The 22,614-nt window shown below is 43.1% G+C and overlaps 1 protein-coding gene across 3 annotated transcripts in view; it reads right to left on the bottom strand.

Moving 5' to 3' along the window:
- ndst3 (N-deacetylase/N-sulfotransferase (heparan glucosaminyl) 3) overlaps nt 1–22,614 on the bottom strand; it is a 60,552-nt gene that overhangs the window by 6,779 nt on the left and 31,159 nt on the right. For all 3 annotated transcript variants that reach the window (XM_050044801.1, XM_050044799.1, XM_050044800.1), the window contains exons 6-12: nt 18,728–18,856; nt 10,357–10,539; nt 7,668–7,764; nt 6,690–6,813; nt 5,941–6,115; nt 5,357–5,527; nt 3,303–3,412 (exon numbers count right to left, since the gene is read on the bottom strand). In XM_050044801.1, coding sequence (XP_049900758.1) covers nt 3,303–3,412; nt 5,357–5,527; nt 5,941–6,115; nt 6,690–6,813; nt 7,668–7,764; nt 10,357–10,539; nt 18,728–18,856 — 989 coding nt within the window. The remainder of the gene's footprint in view (nt 1–3,302; nt 3,413–5,356; nt 5,528–5,940; nt 6,116–6,689; nt 6,814–7,667; nt 7,765–10,356; nt 10,540–18,727; nt 18,857–22,614) is intronic.

Here is a 22,614-nt window from a genome sequence, read left to right as displayed (position 1 = left end):
GGTAGGTGACTTTTAAAGCAAAGTGCCCTGGAAAAAACATGTGCTTGTTGTCACGTGTATAGAGTATATGCATGAGTGCATATTCACATATATAGATTTATGCATGGACATGCATATCTGACTTAAAGGAGTAGTGTGTAGGATTTAGGTGGATGTATTGGCAGAAATTAAATATTATATTTATAATTGTGATTTCCTCCTGTCTATTTTTGTAAGCTGACACCATTTCCCTCAGTGGAAGCTTTTATTTACTTTTATTTCACAGATAAGAAACAATAAATTGTGAAGACAGTAAAGCCTCCAAAAAATAGCATTATAAGTCTTGTGTGTGATTTATCCTGGCTTCATATGAGCAGAGGAAATCTCTGCTCGTCGCCAGGCTAATTTACACAATGTAAAATGCCATAGGCTTGTGCTAATAACGTTAGCATGTTTTATTTGTTTGGAAAATGTGTTTAGTATAAGACAGTTGTTTTGTCGGTGAACCTTGTGAGTTGTAATGGAGCCGAATTTCTAAATGTTAGCTGGTTGTCGCTAGGCTAATTTATACAGTGTAAAATGCCATAGGCTTGTGCTAATAACATTAGCATGCTATATTTGTTTGGATAGCGTGTTTAGTATAAGACGGTTGTTTTGTTGGTGAACCTTGTGAGTTGTAATGGAGCCGAATTTTGTATCGCTACCTTTGTTAAATGTTGCTGTTGTCCCTGGCTTCATATGCGTACAGAAACAGTCCACTAGCTGCTAGGCTAATTTTACAATGTTAAATGCCATAGGCCTGTGCTAAAAACATTAGCAGGTTGTATTTGTGGGGAAAATGTGTCCGGCAAAAGACAGAGGCTTTGTCTGTGAATGCTGTGAGTTATAATGAAGCCGATTTGTGTACTTGTGTTTGAAATTGTCCCTATTAAGACATTTAAAAAGTGTTTTGGGTTGTGTTTTGAATCAACTAAACTTTACAGCATTTCACAGAAACCCTGACGCTGACTAGTGTTTTGGAGATGACACTGCAGAGTGACACAGACACACAGTATAAATGCTCACAACGGTGCAGGCCACATGCTTAGGCAACGGCGTAGGCTCTGCATAGCGCTGATGCACAAGTATAAATCTCGCTTTCAATGGTAGCACACTGACTCTAGAGAGGCCTTTTCATGTGTATGTTTAAGTGATGGCGCTCATAGGTTCTCCTACAGGCTTGGGAAGGAAGGGGTGAAGGAAGGGTTATTAAATTGGTTGCAATTTGCAACTTCACCACTAGGTGCCCTTAAATTCTACACACTGCTCCTTTAAGTGTAAACAGTATTTATGGATCTGCATGCACATGTATGTTGTGCATATATAATGCAGACTTCTTACTCATTCCTATGCATGTATACATTTATGCACCTGGTGTTTGCAGTACAGTGTCACAGCCAGAGAGGAGGTAAAAAGATATACATTATTTTTAACGGCTATTTGGCAGTCAGAGTATAAAGGCTAATGTGGATGTGACTGAAAGATGCAAATATTGTTCTTTATCTGCATGCATCAGTGGTTGAATAAAAGAGAAAAAAAGAGTTAAGTGGTTCTCCTTCAGTTTTCCTCTGACAGAACAGGAGGAAGAAAGAGAGGGGGATTAAATAAATAGGCTCCAGTGTTGAGGATCTGTCAGACCGCTGCCATGTCAAAAGAATGAGAAGGAGAAAAGAAAGATTAGGCTTTTGTGTAACTCGGTCTTCAACCAAAACACACACACACACACACACACACACACACACACACACACACACACACACACACACACACAGCTTCCTTATTATTCTGTCAAAATGCATCTCTTTACAAATTATTTGTATGCATGTGGGCTTGTGATTCAAGACAGAGGCACTCTCTGTCCCAATCTGAGCTACAAATTTTAGATGTCCCTGTCTGGAGATTTGAGGGCTTGGAGGCAGATTGCATTCTGATGAGTGGTGCTCGAGATAAATAAACCGTTTTCCACTCCTCCAAAACTTAAAGGTCACATGCAAAATCTCTAATGGAGAATGAGTTGAAACAAAGCGTCAAGAGGCCAAAGCTAATTCTCTCGAGTTGTATTAAAACTCGAGAGAGTTTAGTTGACATGCATATTTTGGGTCAACATATTAGACATATTAATATCCGCACACATTGGTTGCACAGTTCATTATATCTGTATTATTTCTCCTTTTTGCACATGCCTTTTTTTTTATCTGTTATGAACGACTACAAAGACTATGCTTAGTTCGTAGCATAAAGGTTGCATTAGTTATTTACCTTGGTTAGAGCTACTGGTGTCTGTTTTAGTTCTTTCAGATTGACACTGTGCAGTGCACTAACCTTTTCGTACTTTTATTTATTCAGACAGCTGTCACACAGACAGGCAGGCAGTGTAAGCGAGACAGTCGACGCTCTTTGGGGATTTGATCCCAGGCCAGCAGCTCACGGGGCTGAGACTTCACCACTTGACTGTCTTTTGGCAAGAATAGGCATCAAATTTTTGATTGCTAGAACAAAGTCATGTGTTTAATGCGCAGTACAAACATAATTCACGCACTCTTAAATTGCAAAGCAATGTAATCAGATGTTAATGCTCCTTAAATGTTTGGAAATGATGCCTAAAATTTGAGTGTGAGGAGATGTAAGCGTCTGTCATTGATTCCCTGCAGCCAGGATAATAAAAGTGTGTCAATAAAAGTTATGCATTACATTAAATTACCTGCTACGTTTCTTGACACTAATAAATCACTCCTTTTTACAACCTTGTTTTGTTAATTTGCCATTAAACCTAAGAATTTCTGCCACGTCCTCTATATTAAAATGTGACAAATTCCTTTATGTTTCTTTTCTCTTTTTGTCTTATCATCTCTGGCTCATCTTAAACCAATATTCCCTTTGTTCTCTGCATCGGGACCGTCCAGTACATTCCATCTTTCCTGCAACAGCCCACACCTTAATCTGTAAAGGCAGAAATGTAATAGCTCAAAGCAAGCAGCAAACTGACCACCTGCTATTGGCTGATCTCTGGTGCCAGGTGATGTCACCGTCTCTGTCATCTGGAGTTTTCAGGGAATGACACCACCTGGCACCAGAGACTGGCAAAGAGGAGATGGCCAGTTTAGTGCCCCGCTGTTCACCAGTAGATGTCAGGCTTCACGCATATTTGGGTTTGGAGTCTCATCCTTACAGCTTGTGCTATCATTTCTATCACAGTGCATGCCAGGTGAAAGGCGCCCTGACTCCGGGATGCCAGGAATGTAAGAGACTGAAGAGAGAAAGCAAGCAAAGCAAGAGAGACTTACGTAAGGGCCTGGGAGTAGTTGAAGTGAGGAGTGACTCCCAGGAACTTCTGGACCTCATCCATCACTGCCGCGGGGTCAGTTCTCAGCTGATGGCCGTCAATGATCATCACCTACACACAGATACACTCATACTGTAACACTGGGTAACTAGCTGGTGCATTATTTAGGTACTGGGTCGAAGTAAAAGCATGTGGGCAGCTTCTTTAGTGCAACTTGATCTACTTTGATGACACCAAAAATGTTGGAAAACAGAACTCTGTAAGCAGATGTGATTAGGGCTGTCCTGAATACCAGTTTTGGGCATTGAAACTTCAGTGAGAAATATCTGTGATTAATCAAAGCCATGATCGGGGTTGGGGTAATAAGAGACAAGGACATAAGACGGACTCTTTTGAAACATCAGTTCTCAGTCAATGCACCTAAAATAACAACACAATTAGCCACGTTGTTAGCATGCAAGTCACAGTTACCTTACCCAAAATGGACCTATTTTCACAGCAGACATTTTGACTTGTCATAGTAGGAAAAGCACAGGTCAAACTGATAACACTCACAATGGCTCAGGTCCATTAAGTGTCCCAGTAAACTATTCAAGTGAGCCAACATGCACATTACCCTCCTGCATTTCCCCATGAGTGAAACGCAGCTATCATTAATGCTATTGAATACACCTGTGCTTTTCCTACATGTGAAAATGTCTGCTGTGAAAAAAAAAGGTCTATAGCCAGATAAAGAAATACTTCGCAAGATGGCTAAGTGGTTTGACAAGGTCGTTGTAGATTTGAGAAATACCAGTTTCCTTCAGCAAATCAGGCACTTGGCTTTTGGGGGTCATCTTTGCAAATTTTGAAACTATTCCAGACGATTGACTTTTTCAACATCTTGCTAGCGGATCTGTAAGCCTGTCACGTGTGGTCAAACTGTCCCAGTTTCAGAAGTGCTGGACTGCTCTGCTGGTGACTGACATCAGACGAGAGCGAGTCGGAGTCACAAAGCTATCACAGCGTTTAAATGATGTCCTTGTGTGAGAATAATTAATGTTAATGCATAATGAACATCACAGATCTAATATATAGGATCAGAATGGGATGTCATTACTATAGCAACGTTTGAAGCTTTGAAGCATTCGGGACAACCCAACATGTTATATATCTATTTACTCTTTTTCTATTCTATTATCTATTTCTTCTTATTCCACTAATAATTAGGTGCTATGTAACGTTATGTCATTGCACTACACTTAGCACAACTAATTATGTCGTTCTCATCTAAACATAGAAATAAGGCCATTTTAAACAATGAAAAATACATAATGGCACCATTCCCTCTATTACCATAAAACTTCAATTAAAAGCCAAGTCCCAGTTAAACGCCTAGTCTCTTTTACTAGCCCGGTGTGGCTACACATTTTGACAAAGAAACCCCTGTCTCAGTTAGACGCCTGGTCTGGTTGCCAAGCAGTTAATTTTTTTTATAGATGTTCTTCAGGTTGTTGGCTACCTCAAATTAGGTGTCAATTTCTCAAGTACCCTGTAAGTTATTCATATTCCTTTAATCTGTGAAGGTCCTCAAGTTGTGAGTATTGTTTTATCAGGATAAAGTGAGGTTGTGTCGGATATCGTACGCCGTAATTCTCATGTGCTGTAACTCTTTCTCTCTGATGCCCTGTTAGTCGGAGCTAGATCACATAAATGATTCATAATTGATATATTACCTGAAGTCAAATTTGTATGCAAGTAATATTCATACTTGCTTCAATTAACAATTTGATTGTATTTCCGATCTTTGCTGAGCAACAGTTTTGTACGAAAGGAATTAAAGGTCTGTCCCAAATATAGGCCTGCTGATTTCATTGATGTAGTTTTACGGTATGTTCCTGATCACATTAAACATTAGTACATTTAAATCTTTCATACCTTTCTTCATATGTTGTGAACAACAAATCTCATCTTACAAAACCCAAGGCTTTAACTTTACACACTGTATGATCTGTGCTTGTGTTCGCTATCACAGTGCAATTGAGTGCATCTGTGTCCGTGCCTGCCTGCACATACCTGGTTAGCAGGGTAGTAGGTGAGCCACCTCTCAAGATGTAACGAGTAAAGACCGGGGATGAGACAGCGGTTCTGCAGGGAGCGGAGCTCAGCCGGAGCTCCCGGTCTTGCACTGATGACATCATAGAAGGTGAACCGCAGGGCTGCGTGGTCCTCGTGAGCTCTTTGATGCTGGGGAGTTGAGCATATGCAGCCACATAAGCTTTAACTGACTCCACTGTATTCTCGTTCACTCTTCTTTAACATCCAGCATTACATTCACGGCTTTGCATGAAAGACCATTTTTATTGTCGACAATGACATAACATTTGAGTTGGCACGTTGTTGACATTCATGTCTCATTAATCAAACAGACTTAAGCAGAAGATTTTAGGATCTGGTGACATTTCCCACACTGAGACATATGGATAAATCAGGCTCATTAACTCCACGCTCACAGAGAGAAATCAGACTCCAAACACAATCTTGGAAAAAGAAGTCAGCACAGAGGTGATGTCATATGAAGAAGCAGGCAACTTTAGAGGGTTTAAAATAATACATGTGCAGCCAGACAGTGGCATCTAATATATTCTGTGTGTTTGTACCTGATACCAGCTGTAGGCCCTGTCAGAGGGGTTGATGAGCAGGGTTATGATCTTGGCCTTGGGCAGCAGGGCAGCAGCTCGCCGAGGGGACTCCTCTGAGGGGAAGTAGTTAGCGCTCTTCTCAAACAGGAAGTCGGTGCTAACATTAGAGGGCACGGGGAAAAACTCCATGTACCTGAGGCAACAGAGGCACAGAGATTTGAGAGGAAATGCAAATACACATGCACAAAATAATGATAAACTCCACATACACAGGCACCGAAGCAATGCTGCAAACTCCTGGAGTCACCTGGAGTGTGAATTTTTACACATTTTTCCAAAGTCAGACACAGCCACAAAGTTACGGCCTTAATCTGTGCTTAGACAACAAGCCTTAAATGAACTTGACAATATAATTTTAACAGCGTTAAATGACAAATTTCCAGAGTTAAGTCTTTTCTGGATGACTTCGGAGGCTGCACCAGCTGTGTCTCTGTCAGCTAAGTAACCCATTTATGGGTCAATTTAGGCAGCCATATGTCTGTTGGCTTATGTTTGCGGGCTTAAAAGATCATTTTGAGGATGTTTTTGAACTGTTTTGAACTGCTTAATGTATAATTAAAGTCTGCAAAACACATTACAGTCTACGACAACCTTGCAAAAATGAAAGGAGGTTCTTTATAATCTTTCTTTTCACCTCAGGTTTCGACTCGTAAAAAGTCACGGAGAGAGAGAATGAAAGATAAGGGTGTGTGTGTTTGTGTTCTTACCAGTCAATTCCTTTGTGGTAGTTATTGGTGTTGAAGAACTGGACCTCCTCATAAGTCTTTGGACTGGGGAAGTTACTGGAGATGGAGGGATGCATGAGTAGGAAGAGATAAAGTGCTGTCGTTCCTGGAAGAAAGGGCATAATTCATAACCGGCTCGTTAATTCAGCTCAGCAGAGAGTAGTCTGTGTGTGTGTGTGTATGTGTGTGTGTGTGAGCTGTCATCCACTGATCCATACTGGATGATTTTTTTCCTTCCACAAGATTTATATCTTGCTGAGAGTACACTACGTGTGTGTGTGCCCGCAATGATCACACGCCTCCCCATCAAATGATTCAAAACCATTTGACACCAATCAGCACTGGGGCTCTGGTCGTGCCCTCTGTCTCACCCTCAGCAGCTCTCTTTTTCAACACTTACTCCCACGCATCCTGTTCCACACCCCCCTCACCCTGTTTCCTATTTGCGCTAACATCTCTGACATGCGAGGCATACATACCCTGCAATAAAAAAATAATTCATTGTACTGTAGTTGTTGTCGTGCCGCTAATGTTGCTATGGTGACCCCCTCCTCCCATTTAGTAAATTATCACCTGGTTAATTAGCCAGCATTACTGGACCTCCTCACCTCTCACATCAAACACCAGCAATTAGAATTCCTGAAATCACACAAAGGCAACACTTTGGATCCAAGCAGCGAATACAGATTTTTAATAATCTCCTCTTCTTTTTTTCCACAGACAGAAAGTCAGAAAAGGAGAGAGTGGTTGCTCGGTACTGTATCTCTATGCATCTAAAGTAGATAGTATGTGGGTGGAAGAAAGGAGGTAAGAGCCTCCTCCTTTGTCTCGCTCTGACAGGGCCAAAGGAGCTTGGGGGATTAGATGAATGGGCTCTGATGTTGAGGATCTCAACACCTGGGCACACAGAAGGAGTCTGTCGTATGTGCATGCCTGAGTTTGTGTTTGTGTGCAGCTTACCTGTTTTCTGTGGGCCTATGACCATGAACTTGGGTAACCTGTCGCAGGTTTTCTCTTTAGACCAGATGTCTTTATGTCGTTTGTCATCGCACGGGTTCTAAAAAGGCACAGACAAAGGATTGGAGGTTAAAGTAATCGTGCACATAATACATACAAAAACATACTCCAGAGCACGGAGGATTTACTACACAGAATGACTGAATGATATTTGTAGTTACTGTCTCATGCACACAACTATATCCAGGTGTAACAGGCTAACAAGACACTACATATTAATTTGAAAAAGAACAAGCCAGAGATCTCTGTCTAGCCTCCTGGAGGTGTCGTGGGACCAACTAGACGAAACACTGGTGATAGGAGGTTCCCACCTGATGACCCCAAAGATGTGTTAGTTATCACTGCTCAATGGTCTGTATAGTTAAGCCTTGCCATAATAGCTTATCATAGGGCTTAGGAGGTTATTCACTGAGTGCTGATCCTTTCTCTAGAGCACAAACTTCTTGTGTTGAATGCTGACACATTTTTCATAAAGTTCATAAACCATTTTTTTAAGTAAATACTAGTAAAAAAGCTAAGAGCTTCATTATTTTTTTTTTGTTTTGGGGGGTTTATGTCATTCTGTTTCTCAGTTGTGTCCCAGCTAGGGCTGCCCTCGACCAAACGTTAGTCTACCAGAAAGGTAATTTAGTCCGCAAGATTTCATCAGTCGCTTAAAAAATAAAAAGTGAAACTCTATTAGTAGCTATGTCTTGTCAAAATAAATCAAAACCTTCATGACTGGACCATGTGGGAATTTAATTTGAAAGGACAGATACAGGAAGAGGCCACGCTCAGCAGTCAGACAGGAGTCAAGTTACAAACCAATCACAGCCGACAGATATCTTTCCCTTCTTCTGTAAATATTCAGTCTGATAAATACGGAAAAGTTGATCATGTTAGTGCAGGGCTACCCAGAGCTTTACATCTGTCCAACAGACGATAGGTCTACACACTTATAAACAGCGCCTGGAAGAAGATCAGCTCTGCACTCAGGATTTCAGGTAAATAGGCTATACAGTGCTTGTTAAGGTTGCTTAGCAACCTCAGGCGCAGCCTGCCGCCGTGCTCTTGAAAGCTACCACAAAAAAAGCACATGATTAGAGCCCAGCACCCGTCCTCGCGTTTTCCAGGTGGTTAAAGACACGGCATGTGTACGGCCTCTAATTTCCAGGGCTGGTACCTGTGGTTATTCTACAGGCTAGTTAATAACGTGTCGGGCAGGAAATCCAAAGTGTGGGATCATTTTGAGAAGGTGAAGGAAGAACCCAAGGTGATATGTAAACTCATCTTCATTGGTCGACTACAAACATGACGTATCATCTGAAACATGGAAGTAGCTACATGCCCATTAGCCACTTAGCACAATCATTACTGCTTTGCCGACAGCGTCATTAACAGGCGGCTCGCTCAGTGTGTGACGTGCACTTGTAGATAAAATATAGGCCTATATTAATGAAGGTTCATTAGTACGGTTTTGTATTTCTCTGTAATGTAGCACAGTGTTAATAATGTTACTGATACTATTCTTTCTCACACCTTCAACTCAAACCATTGTGTTGCCCCGCCCAAAATATATCATTTAATAATTACACTGATATCATAAACATGCAGGTGACTAGTCGACTAATGGCCCTAAATTAATTTTAGGTAGGTAGTTTAAGGCCCTAAAGTTTGAGTATGTATGCTTTAGCCTTAAGATGCCATTTTACCTAAGCCCTTCTAAAAGCTTTTTTTCCCACATGACGTGACGTCAGTTTCTGCACAATGCCCTTGCCACATATAAACTCACAAACTGCTGTGAATGCAACATTAGCTTGGCTCTGAAAATCACAAATAACAACCAAACTTAACAATCAGCCTGGCAGTAGCCCAGCAACACCTTTGTGCTGTGAGGCAAAATTTCTGTTTCTGTCAATGGAGTCTAGTGGCTTTGAAAAGAGCATAGATAATGACTTCAGTTCCCCGTTGGAAAGGGCTGTCTGACGGCAAGGTAAAGCCGACTTTTGGACCCGAACCAACTTGACGTCCACAGCAGTAGGCTAATGCTTGGTTCTGTGCCACTAGGAGTGTGATGACTGCATCAACTGTAGGTTATACACTGACTTTGAGTCTATTAAACTGTTTAAACAACACAAATTCACTATTATATTGAATCTCAATGTGTCTTCACCTGGTTGAATAAAGGTTTAAAAGCATCATGTTCCACCTTCCAGCACTCACCATCCAAGCTAACACTTCTCTAACTCTCCATGCTTACATTGTCAGTGCACCACATGTGAGAGGGGTGGTGGAATCAGCACTGTAACCTACGTCAGCGCTTTCTGCTGACGGCTGAGTGGGAGTTTCAATTTGAAAATCACGAAAAACAAAACAGATGGACCCGCCCTTGAAATAGTTCACCTCGCCTTCTTTTCCAGGCTTTTGATACAAAGTCAGCGGTGGAAAATTAACTCGTCATGCAACACAAAAGAATGTGTGTACAAGAGAACAGCTCATACAAACTGTTTTCCTCCTGAATACATCTGAATCACACATAAAAGTTAGAATAACAAGACAGTTTTTTTTTTACACAGAAATGAACAGTTAAAATATACACGAGTGCAGAAACACACAAGCACATACAAGCGGGCAAATACCCACGCAAACACACCTGCCAGAGCGGGTTCCTTTGTTCGGGAAAAAGCTGGAAGTACTTGTGCGCGAGCTGCAGAGGTGGGAGCGTGTGGAGTCTCAGGTTGGTCCACGAGCGAAGGAAGGAGGCCAGGTGGACAAACGTGTAAAGACCCAGCCGATCGTTGCCGTAGTTAGACAGGTGGGTCATGAATATACTGATCTAGAGTGGAGAAACAGAGACAGAGTGGGGGTGGAGGGGGGGAGGGGGTAGGGAGGAAAAGGGAAACGAATGGAGAGAAGGAAATACATACTTATTGGATTGTGCCAAATTGTGATAAAGTCAAAATCTCATTTCCCAAGTTCCCATGTTTGTGAAAAACTGAGGCAGCGCAGTAAATCTAATTACTGTTGTTGTGACTGCAGTGGAAAGCAAACAGATTATTTCTCAGTGTGTGATGGTTTTAAAGTCACTAACAGAGCAGCTGTCTGGCGGGTATCAATATTTGCTATCACTTTGTAAAGAGACACACTCACTTTTGTTATGTAAGATTGTACATTAACTTTCAGAGCAATACAGTTTCAAGTGTAAAGGGGAGGTGGGGGGGGGGCAGATAAACCGAAACTGATGTATTCACCACTCCTGATAGATAAAGCTGAAGAGGCAGCACAATACTTCTCATAGCCACTGGGTGATGGGAGAGATGCAGCTACACACAGGGAAAGTGTTTCCGAGTGTGTCGGTGTGTGTTCACGGTGGTTAATGTGTGTGAGGGAAAAGGAGAGACTCAGAGGGAGTGAAGGAGCGATAGTGTGTTGGTCCAGGCTATCTGTCCACGCCTCGGTGCTTTTATAGGCTGATCAAAGAGACAAGCTAAGATAGCTGCTACAGACAAATGCACACACACACTCGCGCACGCACACACACTTCTTTTGTGATTGGAGGGAGCTTGGGAACGTGAAGTGTCTGGATGAAACGGTAACATCAGCCATTAAGATATGAATTATTTGGTGGATGTGAGCATGTGTGTGTCTGTGTGTGTGCATGGATGATCGTGTGTCAGTGTATTTGGGTGAATGTCCATGAATGTGAACACACACATACACGGGAAGACACACACATGCATACACATTGAATTTCCTGGTGACAGAGGACTGTCGGTGCTCCTCTTTAACGCTGAAGGTTGCCGCAGATACAAAGCGACACAGTGTCGGGGTTTGATGGATCAGCGTCCGGCCGACCTGGAAAGCTGTTCAGAATACTGATCGCCCCCGAATACTGATGTGTGTGTGTGTGTGTGTGTGTGTGTGTGTGTGAGAGAGAGAGACTGTGGGAGGGAGAAAGAGGAACCAGACATGTTGTGTGGCTAGTTGTGTGTGTCTTTGTGACAAAGAAGGCAACACAGAAAGAACAGAGAGGAGCAAGGGTATGCATGTCAGAGTCATTTTTCACTTGTATGTGTGTGTGTGTGTGTGTCAGCATAATTGTTTATGCATTTGTGTATGCCGGCGCGATTGTGTGCATCTGCCACCATCCTCTTATCTCGCACTCACTCTAAGCAAAACCAAGCAGCGCACCATCCAGCATGCTTCATATCAATCTGGTTGATGTTAGGGCAACAATGTGGAACCGCTGCCAAAAAGGCATCACCAAGCACTCAACCAGGAACAACAGAAACACGAGCCAGTAAGAAATGTTTGCTTGCTCCTGCTCTGCAATGATTCGTAATATCAAAACCCAGAAAAACCTCCCTTCTTCGAAGCACGCGTGGAGAACTTCGAGCACTGCTCTTAGAAACGTGTAAAATTAAATTCGACAGCGTCTCACCGGAAACATCTATTCACATTTGGGATTGAGAGGGAGTATTTCCCCACTGCAGTGGTTGAAGACGGTGGGGGGGAAAAAAGGGATGTGAATATTAAAATGAAAAGGTTTTGGACTGCTACACAGTGAATGCAGACAAATCTGACCTGAGTAAATAAGAGGCTATAAACCGCCTCTCCCCTTTTTGTGTTGTTTTGTGCTTGTTTTTGAAAGCAGGCAAGGTGATCAAAAAGTGATTTATGTTCCCTTCAAACCACTCAATACCCTATGATATCTGGCCCAGGCTGTGCAGGGACGGAGCGTACTGTATGTGAGTGTGTGTGCATGATACACAGGGAGAGAGAGAGAGAGTGGGAGAGGGAGAATCTGAGCGTTATTGAACATGGAAACATTCATTATGGAGCTTAAGCACTGGCTGCCAAATTAAACAAAAGAGGGAGCAAGAAGATGATTTGTGTTTGTAATTGGAGAGCTCCAGAAAACGACAAAAAAAAAAGAAAAAGTCAGAGAAAGACAAAGAGAGTAACCTTGGCAGGTGAGTGTGAATTAAAAAAAAAAAAAAAAAGCCACTTGAGAGAGTGTTAATCTCCCGACACAGTGCGAGCCCCGATCCCTTTTGGTGGAAGAACTCACCGTGGGTAAGAATTCAATTAACTGAACCGTATAAACCTTTTCTCCGCATCTGGTGCCACGTCTCATTTCCTGAATATTGGATTGCTTTGAGTCCCCTATGTGCCTTTAATAAAGAATACTGCGCTAATAATTTAACACCAGAATTGGGCTCAAATCATACTTGGAACTGGACTGGGAGAGAAGTGTAAAAAAAAAAGGAAGAAATGAGAGAACTAAACCCAACCCTGCAGCTTCCCTCTTTTAATCTTTGTCCCTTGTCTTCTCCTCTCATTGCTCCTACGCAGCTTCATTTCCTCCCTCTTCTCTCATCCTTTTAATGTCTTGCTCTCACTCACTCTCGTCTGCTCCAAAAAGTCACTTTATGTGTTTTTTTTTTTCTCTCTCTCTCTCTCCTCTCTCACTCTGTCTCTCTCCTTCTCTCTCCGATCTCATGCTGACCTAGATGCTCTGATGAAGCATGTCAGTCCAACATGGAGCGATGTTCTTCAAAATCCACGCGTGCGCGAACACACAGGCGCACAAACACACACAAATGCCATGTCTCGGAAGATTAAGAGAACACCAGTCGTGTATTTGAGTTTGTGACATGCTTCAATCCACTCTGACATGATTGCATTTTTGAAGAAATTACTTGTTTTACCAGCCTTTGGTTGAGGGTGGATTTTGTTTTTGTTTTTTTTACCCCCACTTCTGTCCATCTGTCTGTTTCTATCCGTCCGTCCTTTTGCCTCTTGCCTACTGACGTCCGTCTCTGCCTTCTCAGCTGCTTTCTCTCTCCTTCAATGTGTAGCTGTAGCAGCCTGTTTCCCATTACAGAGCACTTAGTTCCACATACATTTCTCCCTGATTGAATTGTTATTGCTACTAAAAAGAAGCCTACACCCCCCCCCTCCCCACTTCCCCTTCCCCTCTCTCCTTCACCGCCGTCGTCCTCTCTCCCCTTCCTGCTCTTGCAGCATATCTCTCTCCGTCTCCCTTTCTCGCAGTCCATCTCGCTGTCTCTGTCTCATCAGTGGATAATTGAAAGCTGAACGTCAAAACAGCAAATGATTTCGATTCAATTTATTCTGCCTGCTCCAGTCAACATCTTCTGGCCCTTTCCATTCTGCCATCTTTGACTGCTTTACCCTAACTTCGTAATTTGTCCTCCTGTTTGGATTGGAGCATATTGTGTGTGTGTGTGTGTGTGTGTGTGTGTGCATGTGACTGGGAGAGTGTGTGTGTGTGAGAGCCTGTATGTGTTGATGAGCTGCCAAAACCTTCAGTAGCAATCAGCAGGACTTCAGAGAAAGGGAAGGAAGGAGTGGAAATGAGATAAAGAAAAAAACAAGTGTGGAAAGATTCATGTGTGTGTGAGCAAAGTCAACACAAGTGGGTCGAAAACGAGAAATAAGATGGAGAAAGAAAGACGGTGTAGAGGTGTAGGATGTGCGGGTGAGTGCTGGGTGAAACAGAGGGCTAGGAGGGAGGGAGATTGTGCTGATATTTGGTGTTTGGCTAATAAGCTTAGTGGCAGAGCTAAGCGCTAAATGTCAGCCCTGATATATGTCTACAGCTCTGCTTATGTCAGCTATACACACACTTATACAAACATACACATGCACGCATACGCAGATACTTGGGTGGTGACACGAACATATGAACTGGTGTGTGCTTGTGTGCATTTGTGTGTGTGTGTGTGTGTGTGTGTGTGGCTGTATGTGCATCACTTCCTCTCTGTATGTGTCTGGATTCTCAAGTGACACAAGATGCCGTGACCTGAAAATTAAATCTCAATCTGTCTGCCACCTTCTCACCCTGCTCTCCCCGTCTCTCTCCCCCCCCCCCCACCCCCCCCCACTTCATCCTCGTCTCTCTGTCCTCTCCCTCTCACCCCTCTCTGGCCATTTATCGGGGAATGACTTGTGCCCTATTGGCTGTTTGCAGAGTCTAGGTCGTCCAATCGATTGTCGAGCTTATGCGAGACGGGGGAGCTCAATGATCGCTGATGCAGCCCCGAATGATGCAAAAGTATCCAAACGCACATAGACACATGCGCACACATACAGTAGACGTACACACACACATTCAATATGTTGGTGTCTGTCAGTGGTGAACTGCCACCACGGGCCAAAATGTGATTTAAAGTCACTGAATGGGAAGTGACAATGTTACCAATGTGCAGATCATCAAACAATAGGAAACCCCCTGGGGACTAAAGCAGTGAGCTACAGAACACTATTGATTATACGAGCAAAGTGCACACACTAATGAAAGCTTTCTGCGTCTGCAAATGGATACATAGCAGGGGGAAGCAAAAATAAATCGTCAGTCTTTATGTGCGTGTGAGCATGTGTGTGTGCGCGGATGTACGTCATGGCAGAGTTAGGTCTCTTCATTAAGAGATACAACAAGGGAGAGTTTCATCTCTTATTACACTCATTAAGAGAGGGAGGAAGTGGGAGAGAAGGACAAAAGATTGTGGAAACAGAGGGGAAAAAATGTAATTAGCTTCTGTGTTTCTGGCTTTTAGGAGGAATTTCAAACCCTTATGTAATATATATGAGTGTGTGTGTGTGTGTGTGTGTGAAAGAGACAGAGAAGGACAGAGAGGGAGACAGTGAGCGTGCAGAGGCATCTCTGTTGGTTTGAGGGCTCATGTTGTGATGACATCAGTGGTGATGTGCGCAAAAAAGGTTGTTAGGTTCTTTGTCCTTTGAGCAGCTAACAACACACACACCTACACTGATGTGACACACACACACACACACACACACGCACACACACAGAAATTTAATTACCTATAAAAATGTTTCTAGTGCTAATCAACACCTCGGGAACACACAGCTCAGTCACAACCAAAATATAATGATAACAATGTAATGAGCTAAAAAATTAGAACAAACTGCTTCGACTCGAGCCAGGCGTATTAAGTGGTGGAAAACATATAGGGTACTGCAATATCATACGACTATTATTACACAACAATGCTTTTATACCACCCTATAATTTTCTTTTGTTCTACCGTTTCAAATTACTTTAATTGGCTGTAATGTAATGATACAGAACTTGGATTATTTATATTTTTTTACATAGTACAGTACAGTAAATCTGTTGTTTTTTAATTGCAACAAAGTTCAGAAAACTTGGTTCGTTTGTCATTATTGCTATATGATGCTTTTTTCGCATTACACTACTATAATTATAATCAGCCGCACCAAACTCTAAAGTATAATCGCTGTGCTTAAAACCACAGTATGTCAGTTTATTGTTATCATTACCTGGGCCATCAATACTACCATCACCATTAGTACATCTTTAGCACCGCATTGTCTGCTGGAGAATTATGTGAGAAAGGTTTCACCGTGTTGTAAGTGATGTGTTTGCTGTCCTTCGTAAAATGATTTCACCTATTAGTCAGAGTTCTGCCGGTAGGTTCGGCGCTCGTCGGTGTTTAAATATTGTGACTTCATGTTGTCATGAGTCATTTCAGGGAGGAGCCAAGTGCAGAGAAACAAAAAGCGAGCTTTAATGCAGCTGATAAAACACATCCAGAACAAGCATGAAAGTCCAAATGAAAGCACAAACAAAACTCCAGGGATAAGCACAGGAGAAACTGAAACACACAGGTATATATACATAGAAATAATCACGAGAATGAGACACAGCTGGAGTAGGAGGACACGGGCAAAAGGAGGGAGATGGAGACTGACTAAGAACAAGGGTGTGGTTGGGAACACCAGGGTGGAGCAAACAAGACTAATTCAGAACAGGTGTGAAGGGAAGACTCAGGGAACAGGGAAGGACTAACGAGACAGGTGTGACAGAAAACAGGCGGGAAACACAAAGACAGGAAGTAAAACCAGACATGACACATGAGGAGAGAATCTACAAAATAAATCAGGAAGCAGATTAAACATGAATGAATGACATGACAGAAAACCCAGGATCATGACATGTGTATGTTTGCAAAAATGCTTTTAAGCCTCAAGCTGGTCCTTCCTGGTGATTTTAGAAACCAAAACTCAGCCTGTGATCACTGTGTGGTTATTGATGCAGGAGACATTTTAAAGGAGGATGTGGGTTAATGCACTGTTTTTATTTCAGATTATATTTTGGGGGCTTTGTGCAGCTCAAAATAGACGAGAAAGGAGAGAGGAAGAGGGGGTGACATGCAACAAAGGGCTGAGCTTTTTAGTGGGGAACACACACTTCCAGGTGAGCGATACCGGGGTGCCCCAGTGTACATTTTATAAGAGCAAGTCCCTGATTTTATCCCATTCAAACTGGCCATGTGAGTAATTTTTACGGACTGCACGCTTCCATGCCCGTAAAGATTCTGGCATCTTTTAATGTACCTCCTGTTAAATCTCCAGTAAAAAAATAATAACCCCAGTTTATGGTGCCCTTTCAGAATTGAAAACCTTGGCATTTCCTTTTAACAAGGCACTCCAGGAAGTTTTTACGTCTGGTATCTTCAATCCAGAGCTAAACTACTGGTCTTCCTCAGTGTTTGTTTAGCCATGTTGACTTGCGCTGTTTATGCTAACTACAGAGCTCTAAAGGCCACGTAGTTATTAGCCCCGATCATGATTCATTTGATGTTAAAAAATGGCCGTGAGAATGACTTTAACAGGTGTAGGTGACCATTTGTCTGGGGCAGTTTCCCCGTTGAGTCCTTGTGTTCATACAAATCACTCAAACCCCTTGAATAGGAAAAGCTAAACTGCTGTTCCCTTTAGTTTTTTACTTCATGCCAACCACCCAGTTCTTTGTCTATAATTAGAAAACAACTGCCCCAGCTAGAGGAAATGTGAAACACTTCACCTAATTTGTACCAAAGCCTTTTTTTCCCATGTTAAGTGGTATCTGAGACATAAAAGTTAGGAACAGAAAAACTGAGCAATTAACTCTTTTGTTGTATCAACTGCCAATTGACAACAGAACAACAATCTCATAGAGTATTTCTGTCATGCGTCATTATCATTTTAACACAGTGAAAACATTGCGCTCAAAGGAAGACACGAGAGTGCACTGACATGCAGGGACACAGAAGACAGACAGCGCGAAAGAAAAAGAAAACATCTGAATAAATAAAACAGTGAGGAATGGAAGACAAAAGAAAGACGCAACGAAACAAAAGAAGGATGTCAGGGAGAGAAAGAATAACAAAAAGACAGACAGACAGAGACAAAGTGGAGCAGAGAGAGAAGAAAGGACTAGATTGGGTTGTTGTGCGAAGCCGCTCTTGACTCTGTGATGTTCGCCGAGTTCTGACAGCTCCTCTAGTTCAGCACTCCCCTACCTGACACTTCAATACAGCCTACTGCTGGTCTGTGAGCATCTGTGTGTGTGTGTCTGTGCATGTGTGTGGTTTAAATCAGACAGAGATTGTTTGGAGATAATTCCTGGGAATTTCTACCTTTGGTTGTGTGCGTGCATGCGCCCGTGAGCACGTGCGCGGGCATCTTAACTGCCACCAAAACCTAATTCTGTTCCTTAATTCAAAGCAGAATCGAGTTGGGCTGACATACACAGCAGGGGTAAACGAGACGGGAGGATGTGTGTGTGTGTGAGTGTGTGTGTGTGTGTGTGTGTGTGTGTGTGTGTGTGAATGTGTGACAGCAACTCCCCCTGTGGTGTGACCCAATTTAAAGTGGGGAGATGAACACAGCTCCACAGTGAGAAGCAGCCCCTGACAGGAAAAGAGACACACACACACGCACACACACACACACACACACATACACACAAACAGCAAAAATGAAAAAGAATGAACCAGACAGAGAGGAAGTTACCTTTACAGAGAGAGCGGGAAACCCAGTTGGTGCCTCTTTAAGGTGCAAAAATCAAAATAGAAAGTAACAGGCCTCCCTGTTTCTCACTCCCCATATCCGTTTCCATACGTGAGGGTGTGTTTGATTGTTTTTGTGTGTGTGTGTGTGTGTGTGTGTGTATGGTTTCTCTGACTCACTGGGTTGAGGAGCACGGTGAGAAACAGCTCTCCCCCACGGATGCTTTTGTCCAGTTCTTTAGGTCCGCCAGGGTATTCCTTATAGTAGATGGTGTGAGTAAACAAGCCACACGTCTGGCGGGGCAGCACCTACACACACACACATACACATAAAAGGAGGAGCTGTTATTATCATTCATAGCTTCAGTTCACACAGGAAGTGCAACTGAACAAATAGTGTACAACAGTCGGCCGAGCCAAGTATGATCAGCAGGTACTAACTTCTAAGACTAAAAAATATGAATGGCAAAAACATGACAATTTGTTGTTTTTAATGGCCCATCAAAGAGCACTCCACTGACTTTATATTGCACTCTTATAATACTGTGGGACTCTTGATAGACGATGAATAAAGGATCAAAATCAATGCAGCAGAAGCAGTTTCACACCTTCTTCTTTCTTGTCGAAACCTGCATTACCCACAGTGCAACTCAACCGCAACCCCTGTGACAGCTTGGTTGGAGATTCAGGTGTGTTAAAGCCCTGACACACCAAGGCAACAGTCGGCTGTCGGTCAATGTTGGGCTGTCGTTGAATGTCTGTTCACTTTTTTTTTTGGCCAATTCAGTGACGGCACAGCCCATCGGTGATTGACCTCACTGTCATTGGCAATTCGGCTCAGCACACAGGAAGAAAAATGGAAGTGAGGAAAGTAAACAAACAGCTAAAGTCAAGAGGGAGTGAGATCGAAATAAACTTGTTACATGAGGTAAGATCATTTTTTTAGCCACTGAGCGCTTCAGCAGAAACCTTTCGTAATGGTTTGTGCTGTTGTTCACTGGTGCACGTCAAATATGCTTTGTTCTTTAAACACTGGATTGTGTTGTTAATGTGCTAACTGGCTAATGCCGGATTTCCACTGGATGCGTGTCCGTTGCGTAACGGCAGCGCTGGTTATCCGCTGCGTGCTCCGCCGTCCGTCAATACCCACCGGCTGCGTTTGCTGTGCGGAGCGGTGCAGCTCCACCGGAAGACATCTCGGTGCAATGCCATGATTGATATCCTCGTCCATGGTGTTAACGGGGTGAAATGACGTCTGAAAACCTCTGACCGGTTGACTTCAGGCCTGCCTCTGCCCATTATGTAGTTTTCAAGGTGTAGTGCAGGGAAATATGATCCGCCGTGAACACTGTTTATTTTATTTTGAAAATTAACCGGATGTTTTATTGTGTTTCTGTGCACGACTTCCTGCCCGGCACGATCTGCTCTGTGCTGAATTGCTGCGTTGTGCTCCGGCGTCCAGCAAAAATAGAAGTCCTGCGTATCTGTTGCGGAGGGCTCCGGAGTGCCGGAGCTGAGACGGAGCCGGAACGCAGCAAAGCCGCAGCCGGTGGAAACACACACATTGACTAAAATTGAATCCTATCGGCTCCGCTGCCGTGCCGGAGCGGAGATGCAACCAACACGCATCTGGTGGAAATAGGCCGTAACTAGCTTCAAGACAGTCTTCCAGTTTCCCCTTTTGAATAAGGAATATAGACTACCGCTATTTGCTGGTGTGGAGAGGTATTTCCTCGATGTGCTTGTTGGCCATCAGCTATAGTCTTTGGGGTGTGTTCATGTGCAACTTTTTAGCCGAGACACAGGCAACGTAAGGTGACCAGATGTCCCGCATTGCACAGGACTGCACAGCATTTCTGTCTCTTTTCACACGTCACGCAAATTGAGACCATGTCCCGCATGATTGATTGTCACCCACGCTAGCATTCCCCCCCAGCCAATGAGAAGAAGCTGCATGGAGCCGCCGGCCCACGTGGGCTCTCCGTGAGGCACACGTTTTCTTCACTGCTAGTTCTCTGAAGTTGGTTTGGTGCATCTGGGCTTTTAGGGCATTGTTGCATGTGAGCAAACACAGGCGAGTGACTATTGCGATATTCATGCTGAATGTGGGCAGTGCCTGATGCGACAGACATGGAAAGCAAGCTTGCTAGCTAATGTTAGCTAGCTTGCTAATAAATATCGCACAATATAATGGTAATGGCAAATTTTCCATTTTCTTATGTTTAATGCCTGTCTCTTGACTCACTGCCAGCCAGGCAGCTCCTTACATGTGGGCAGTTTGTGTTTTTCATGGCTAATATCATACAGTATCGGCTGGTTAAACAAGAAACCATCCTCTCCTGCACACATGCTTCTTTGGTATTGGTTGAGGCTGGGACTGCATGGATCACAGTTCACCAGAGTTAAACTCCACGCTATGTGAAGATTCAAATTTGCTTTGCAACCAGGAGCGAATGTTTTATTCGCCCTCTGCTCGCATTGAATGGAAGTGAACAGGAAGCGAATATTCGTCAGTGTTAATTTAGCTCAGGTGTGATCATACTCTTACGCTAGTAGCAGCTATTGTAGCCTCTAGCCGCCTACCCTCAAGCAGAGGTGAGGAGCGAGCTGCAGAAGTCTGGTAAGCTCACTTCTTTCTAACTCCACACCCTCAGATTTTCTTCACTTTCAAACTTATNTCTCCTGCACACATGCTTCTTTGGTATTGGTTGAGGCTGGGACTGCATGGATCACAGTTCACCAGAAGTCTGGTAAGCTCACTTCTTTCTAACTCCACACCCTCAGATTTTCTTCACTTTCAAACTTATAGTTTTTAATCACTTAAAGGGCTCTAGCACATTTATCAGATTTGGCTGAAGTCCCGGCGGAGCCACAAAAGGCTTTCCACAACTTGTTTCACATATGCTATAGTGCTCCCAAGACCTGAAAACACACTTTGATGTTCCCCTTTAAGTGGCATAATGAAACAGCTGTGATACAATTATTTGAGATTACACAGGAAACTAAAACAGCCAGTTCTGTGTGAGGTTTAAAAACTGCTGATCACTCACCCATTTCAGGGCCAAAGCACAAACACACCAGGTACCAACATGACTTCAAATAACAAAAAATAATTCAGCCAGCAGCATAAAAGATGACAGGTGTATGGATGAAATGAACAGCTATAGAGTCATGCTTGTCTACTTGGCAGTTTCTAAATATGAAAAGCAGACAGCCGAGCTGGTCAGGGATATTCTGATGTGTTGTGTCATCCAGCATATGGTAATGTTACCTATCCCACCGGAGAAGCACAGGTGCCAATTCTACAGATGGTTCAAGTCACATTCTTGCAGGGTGTATCAAACAGTTTTTCACAGCTGTCATTTTAACTTGTCATAAGGTTAAAAGCACAGGTGTAATTAATAACATAAATAATGGCGCTTTTCCATTTAGGTGTTCGGGTTCTCCGGTATCGTGCATGCTGGCTCACTGACACAGCTTACAGGCACACTCAAATAGAATGGAGACATCATTAAATGTTATTAGTTCCACTTGTGCCTTTTCCTGTAATGACAAGTCAACAAGTCTGCTGTGGGGAAAAAAGGTCTGTAAGAGTCAAATTAGGGTTGTCCGTGGACACACCATTTACTGCTGTGCTACAGCCATGAGTCCTGAAGAGCTGTCCAGCTGAGATTTCTCCACTACAGCAGTAGAGACCCTTCATTTTCCTGCAAGTGCATGAATTGCACCGGTGAAGTTAAGTCTTCCTGGGGCACAGTTCAGTTTCTCTCCTCACCTACACCTGTTTAATATTTTGGTGATTCGTTGTTTACCGTAGCGGAGGGAGATAATAATGGATTACTTTTAATCCCGCCTCGAGCAGGTGCACTGTGCACCCTTGGCCACGAAACACCGACACACCCTGTGTGAGTTACATACTCATGCTTTGATTGAAGAAAGCAGGGTCTCACATGTCGGTTTCCCAGATTCTCTTGATTGCTTCTTGTAAATCTAACAACGTCGTAGTTGGTCAAGGTTTTAAAAGTGACAGCAACAATTGATTGTGATGACATGACATGTTTTGGGCT

This window comes from Epinephelus moara, chromosome 5, assembly GCF_006386435.1.
Source record: "Epinephelus moara isolate mb chromosome 5, YSFRI_EMoa_1.0, whole genome shotgun sequence".
Taxonomy (NCBI): Eukaryota; Metazoa; Chordata; class Actinopteri; order Perciformes; family Serranidae; genus Epinephelus; species Epinephelus moara.
Note: the sequence above shows the minus strand (reverse complement) of the source record. Positions and strands in the feature narration are given on the sequence as shown.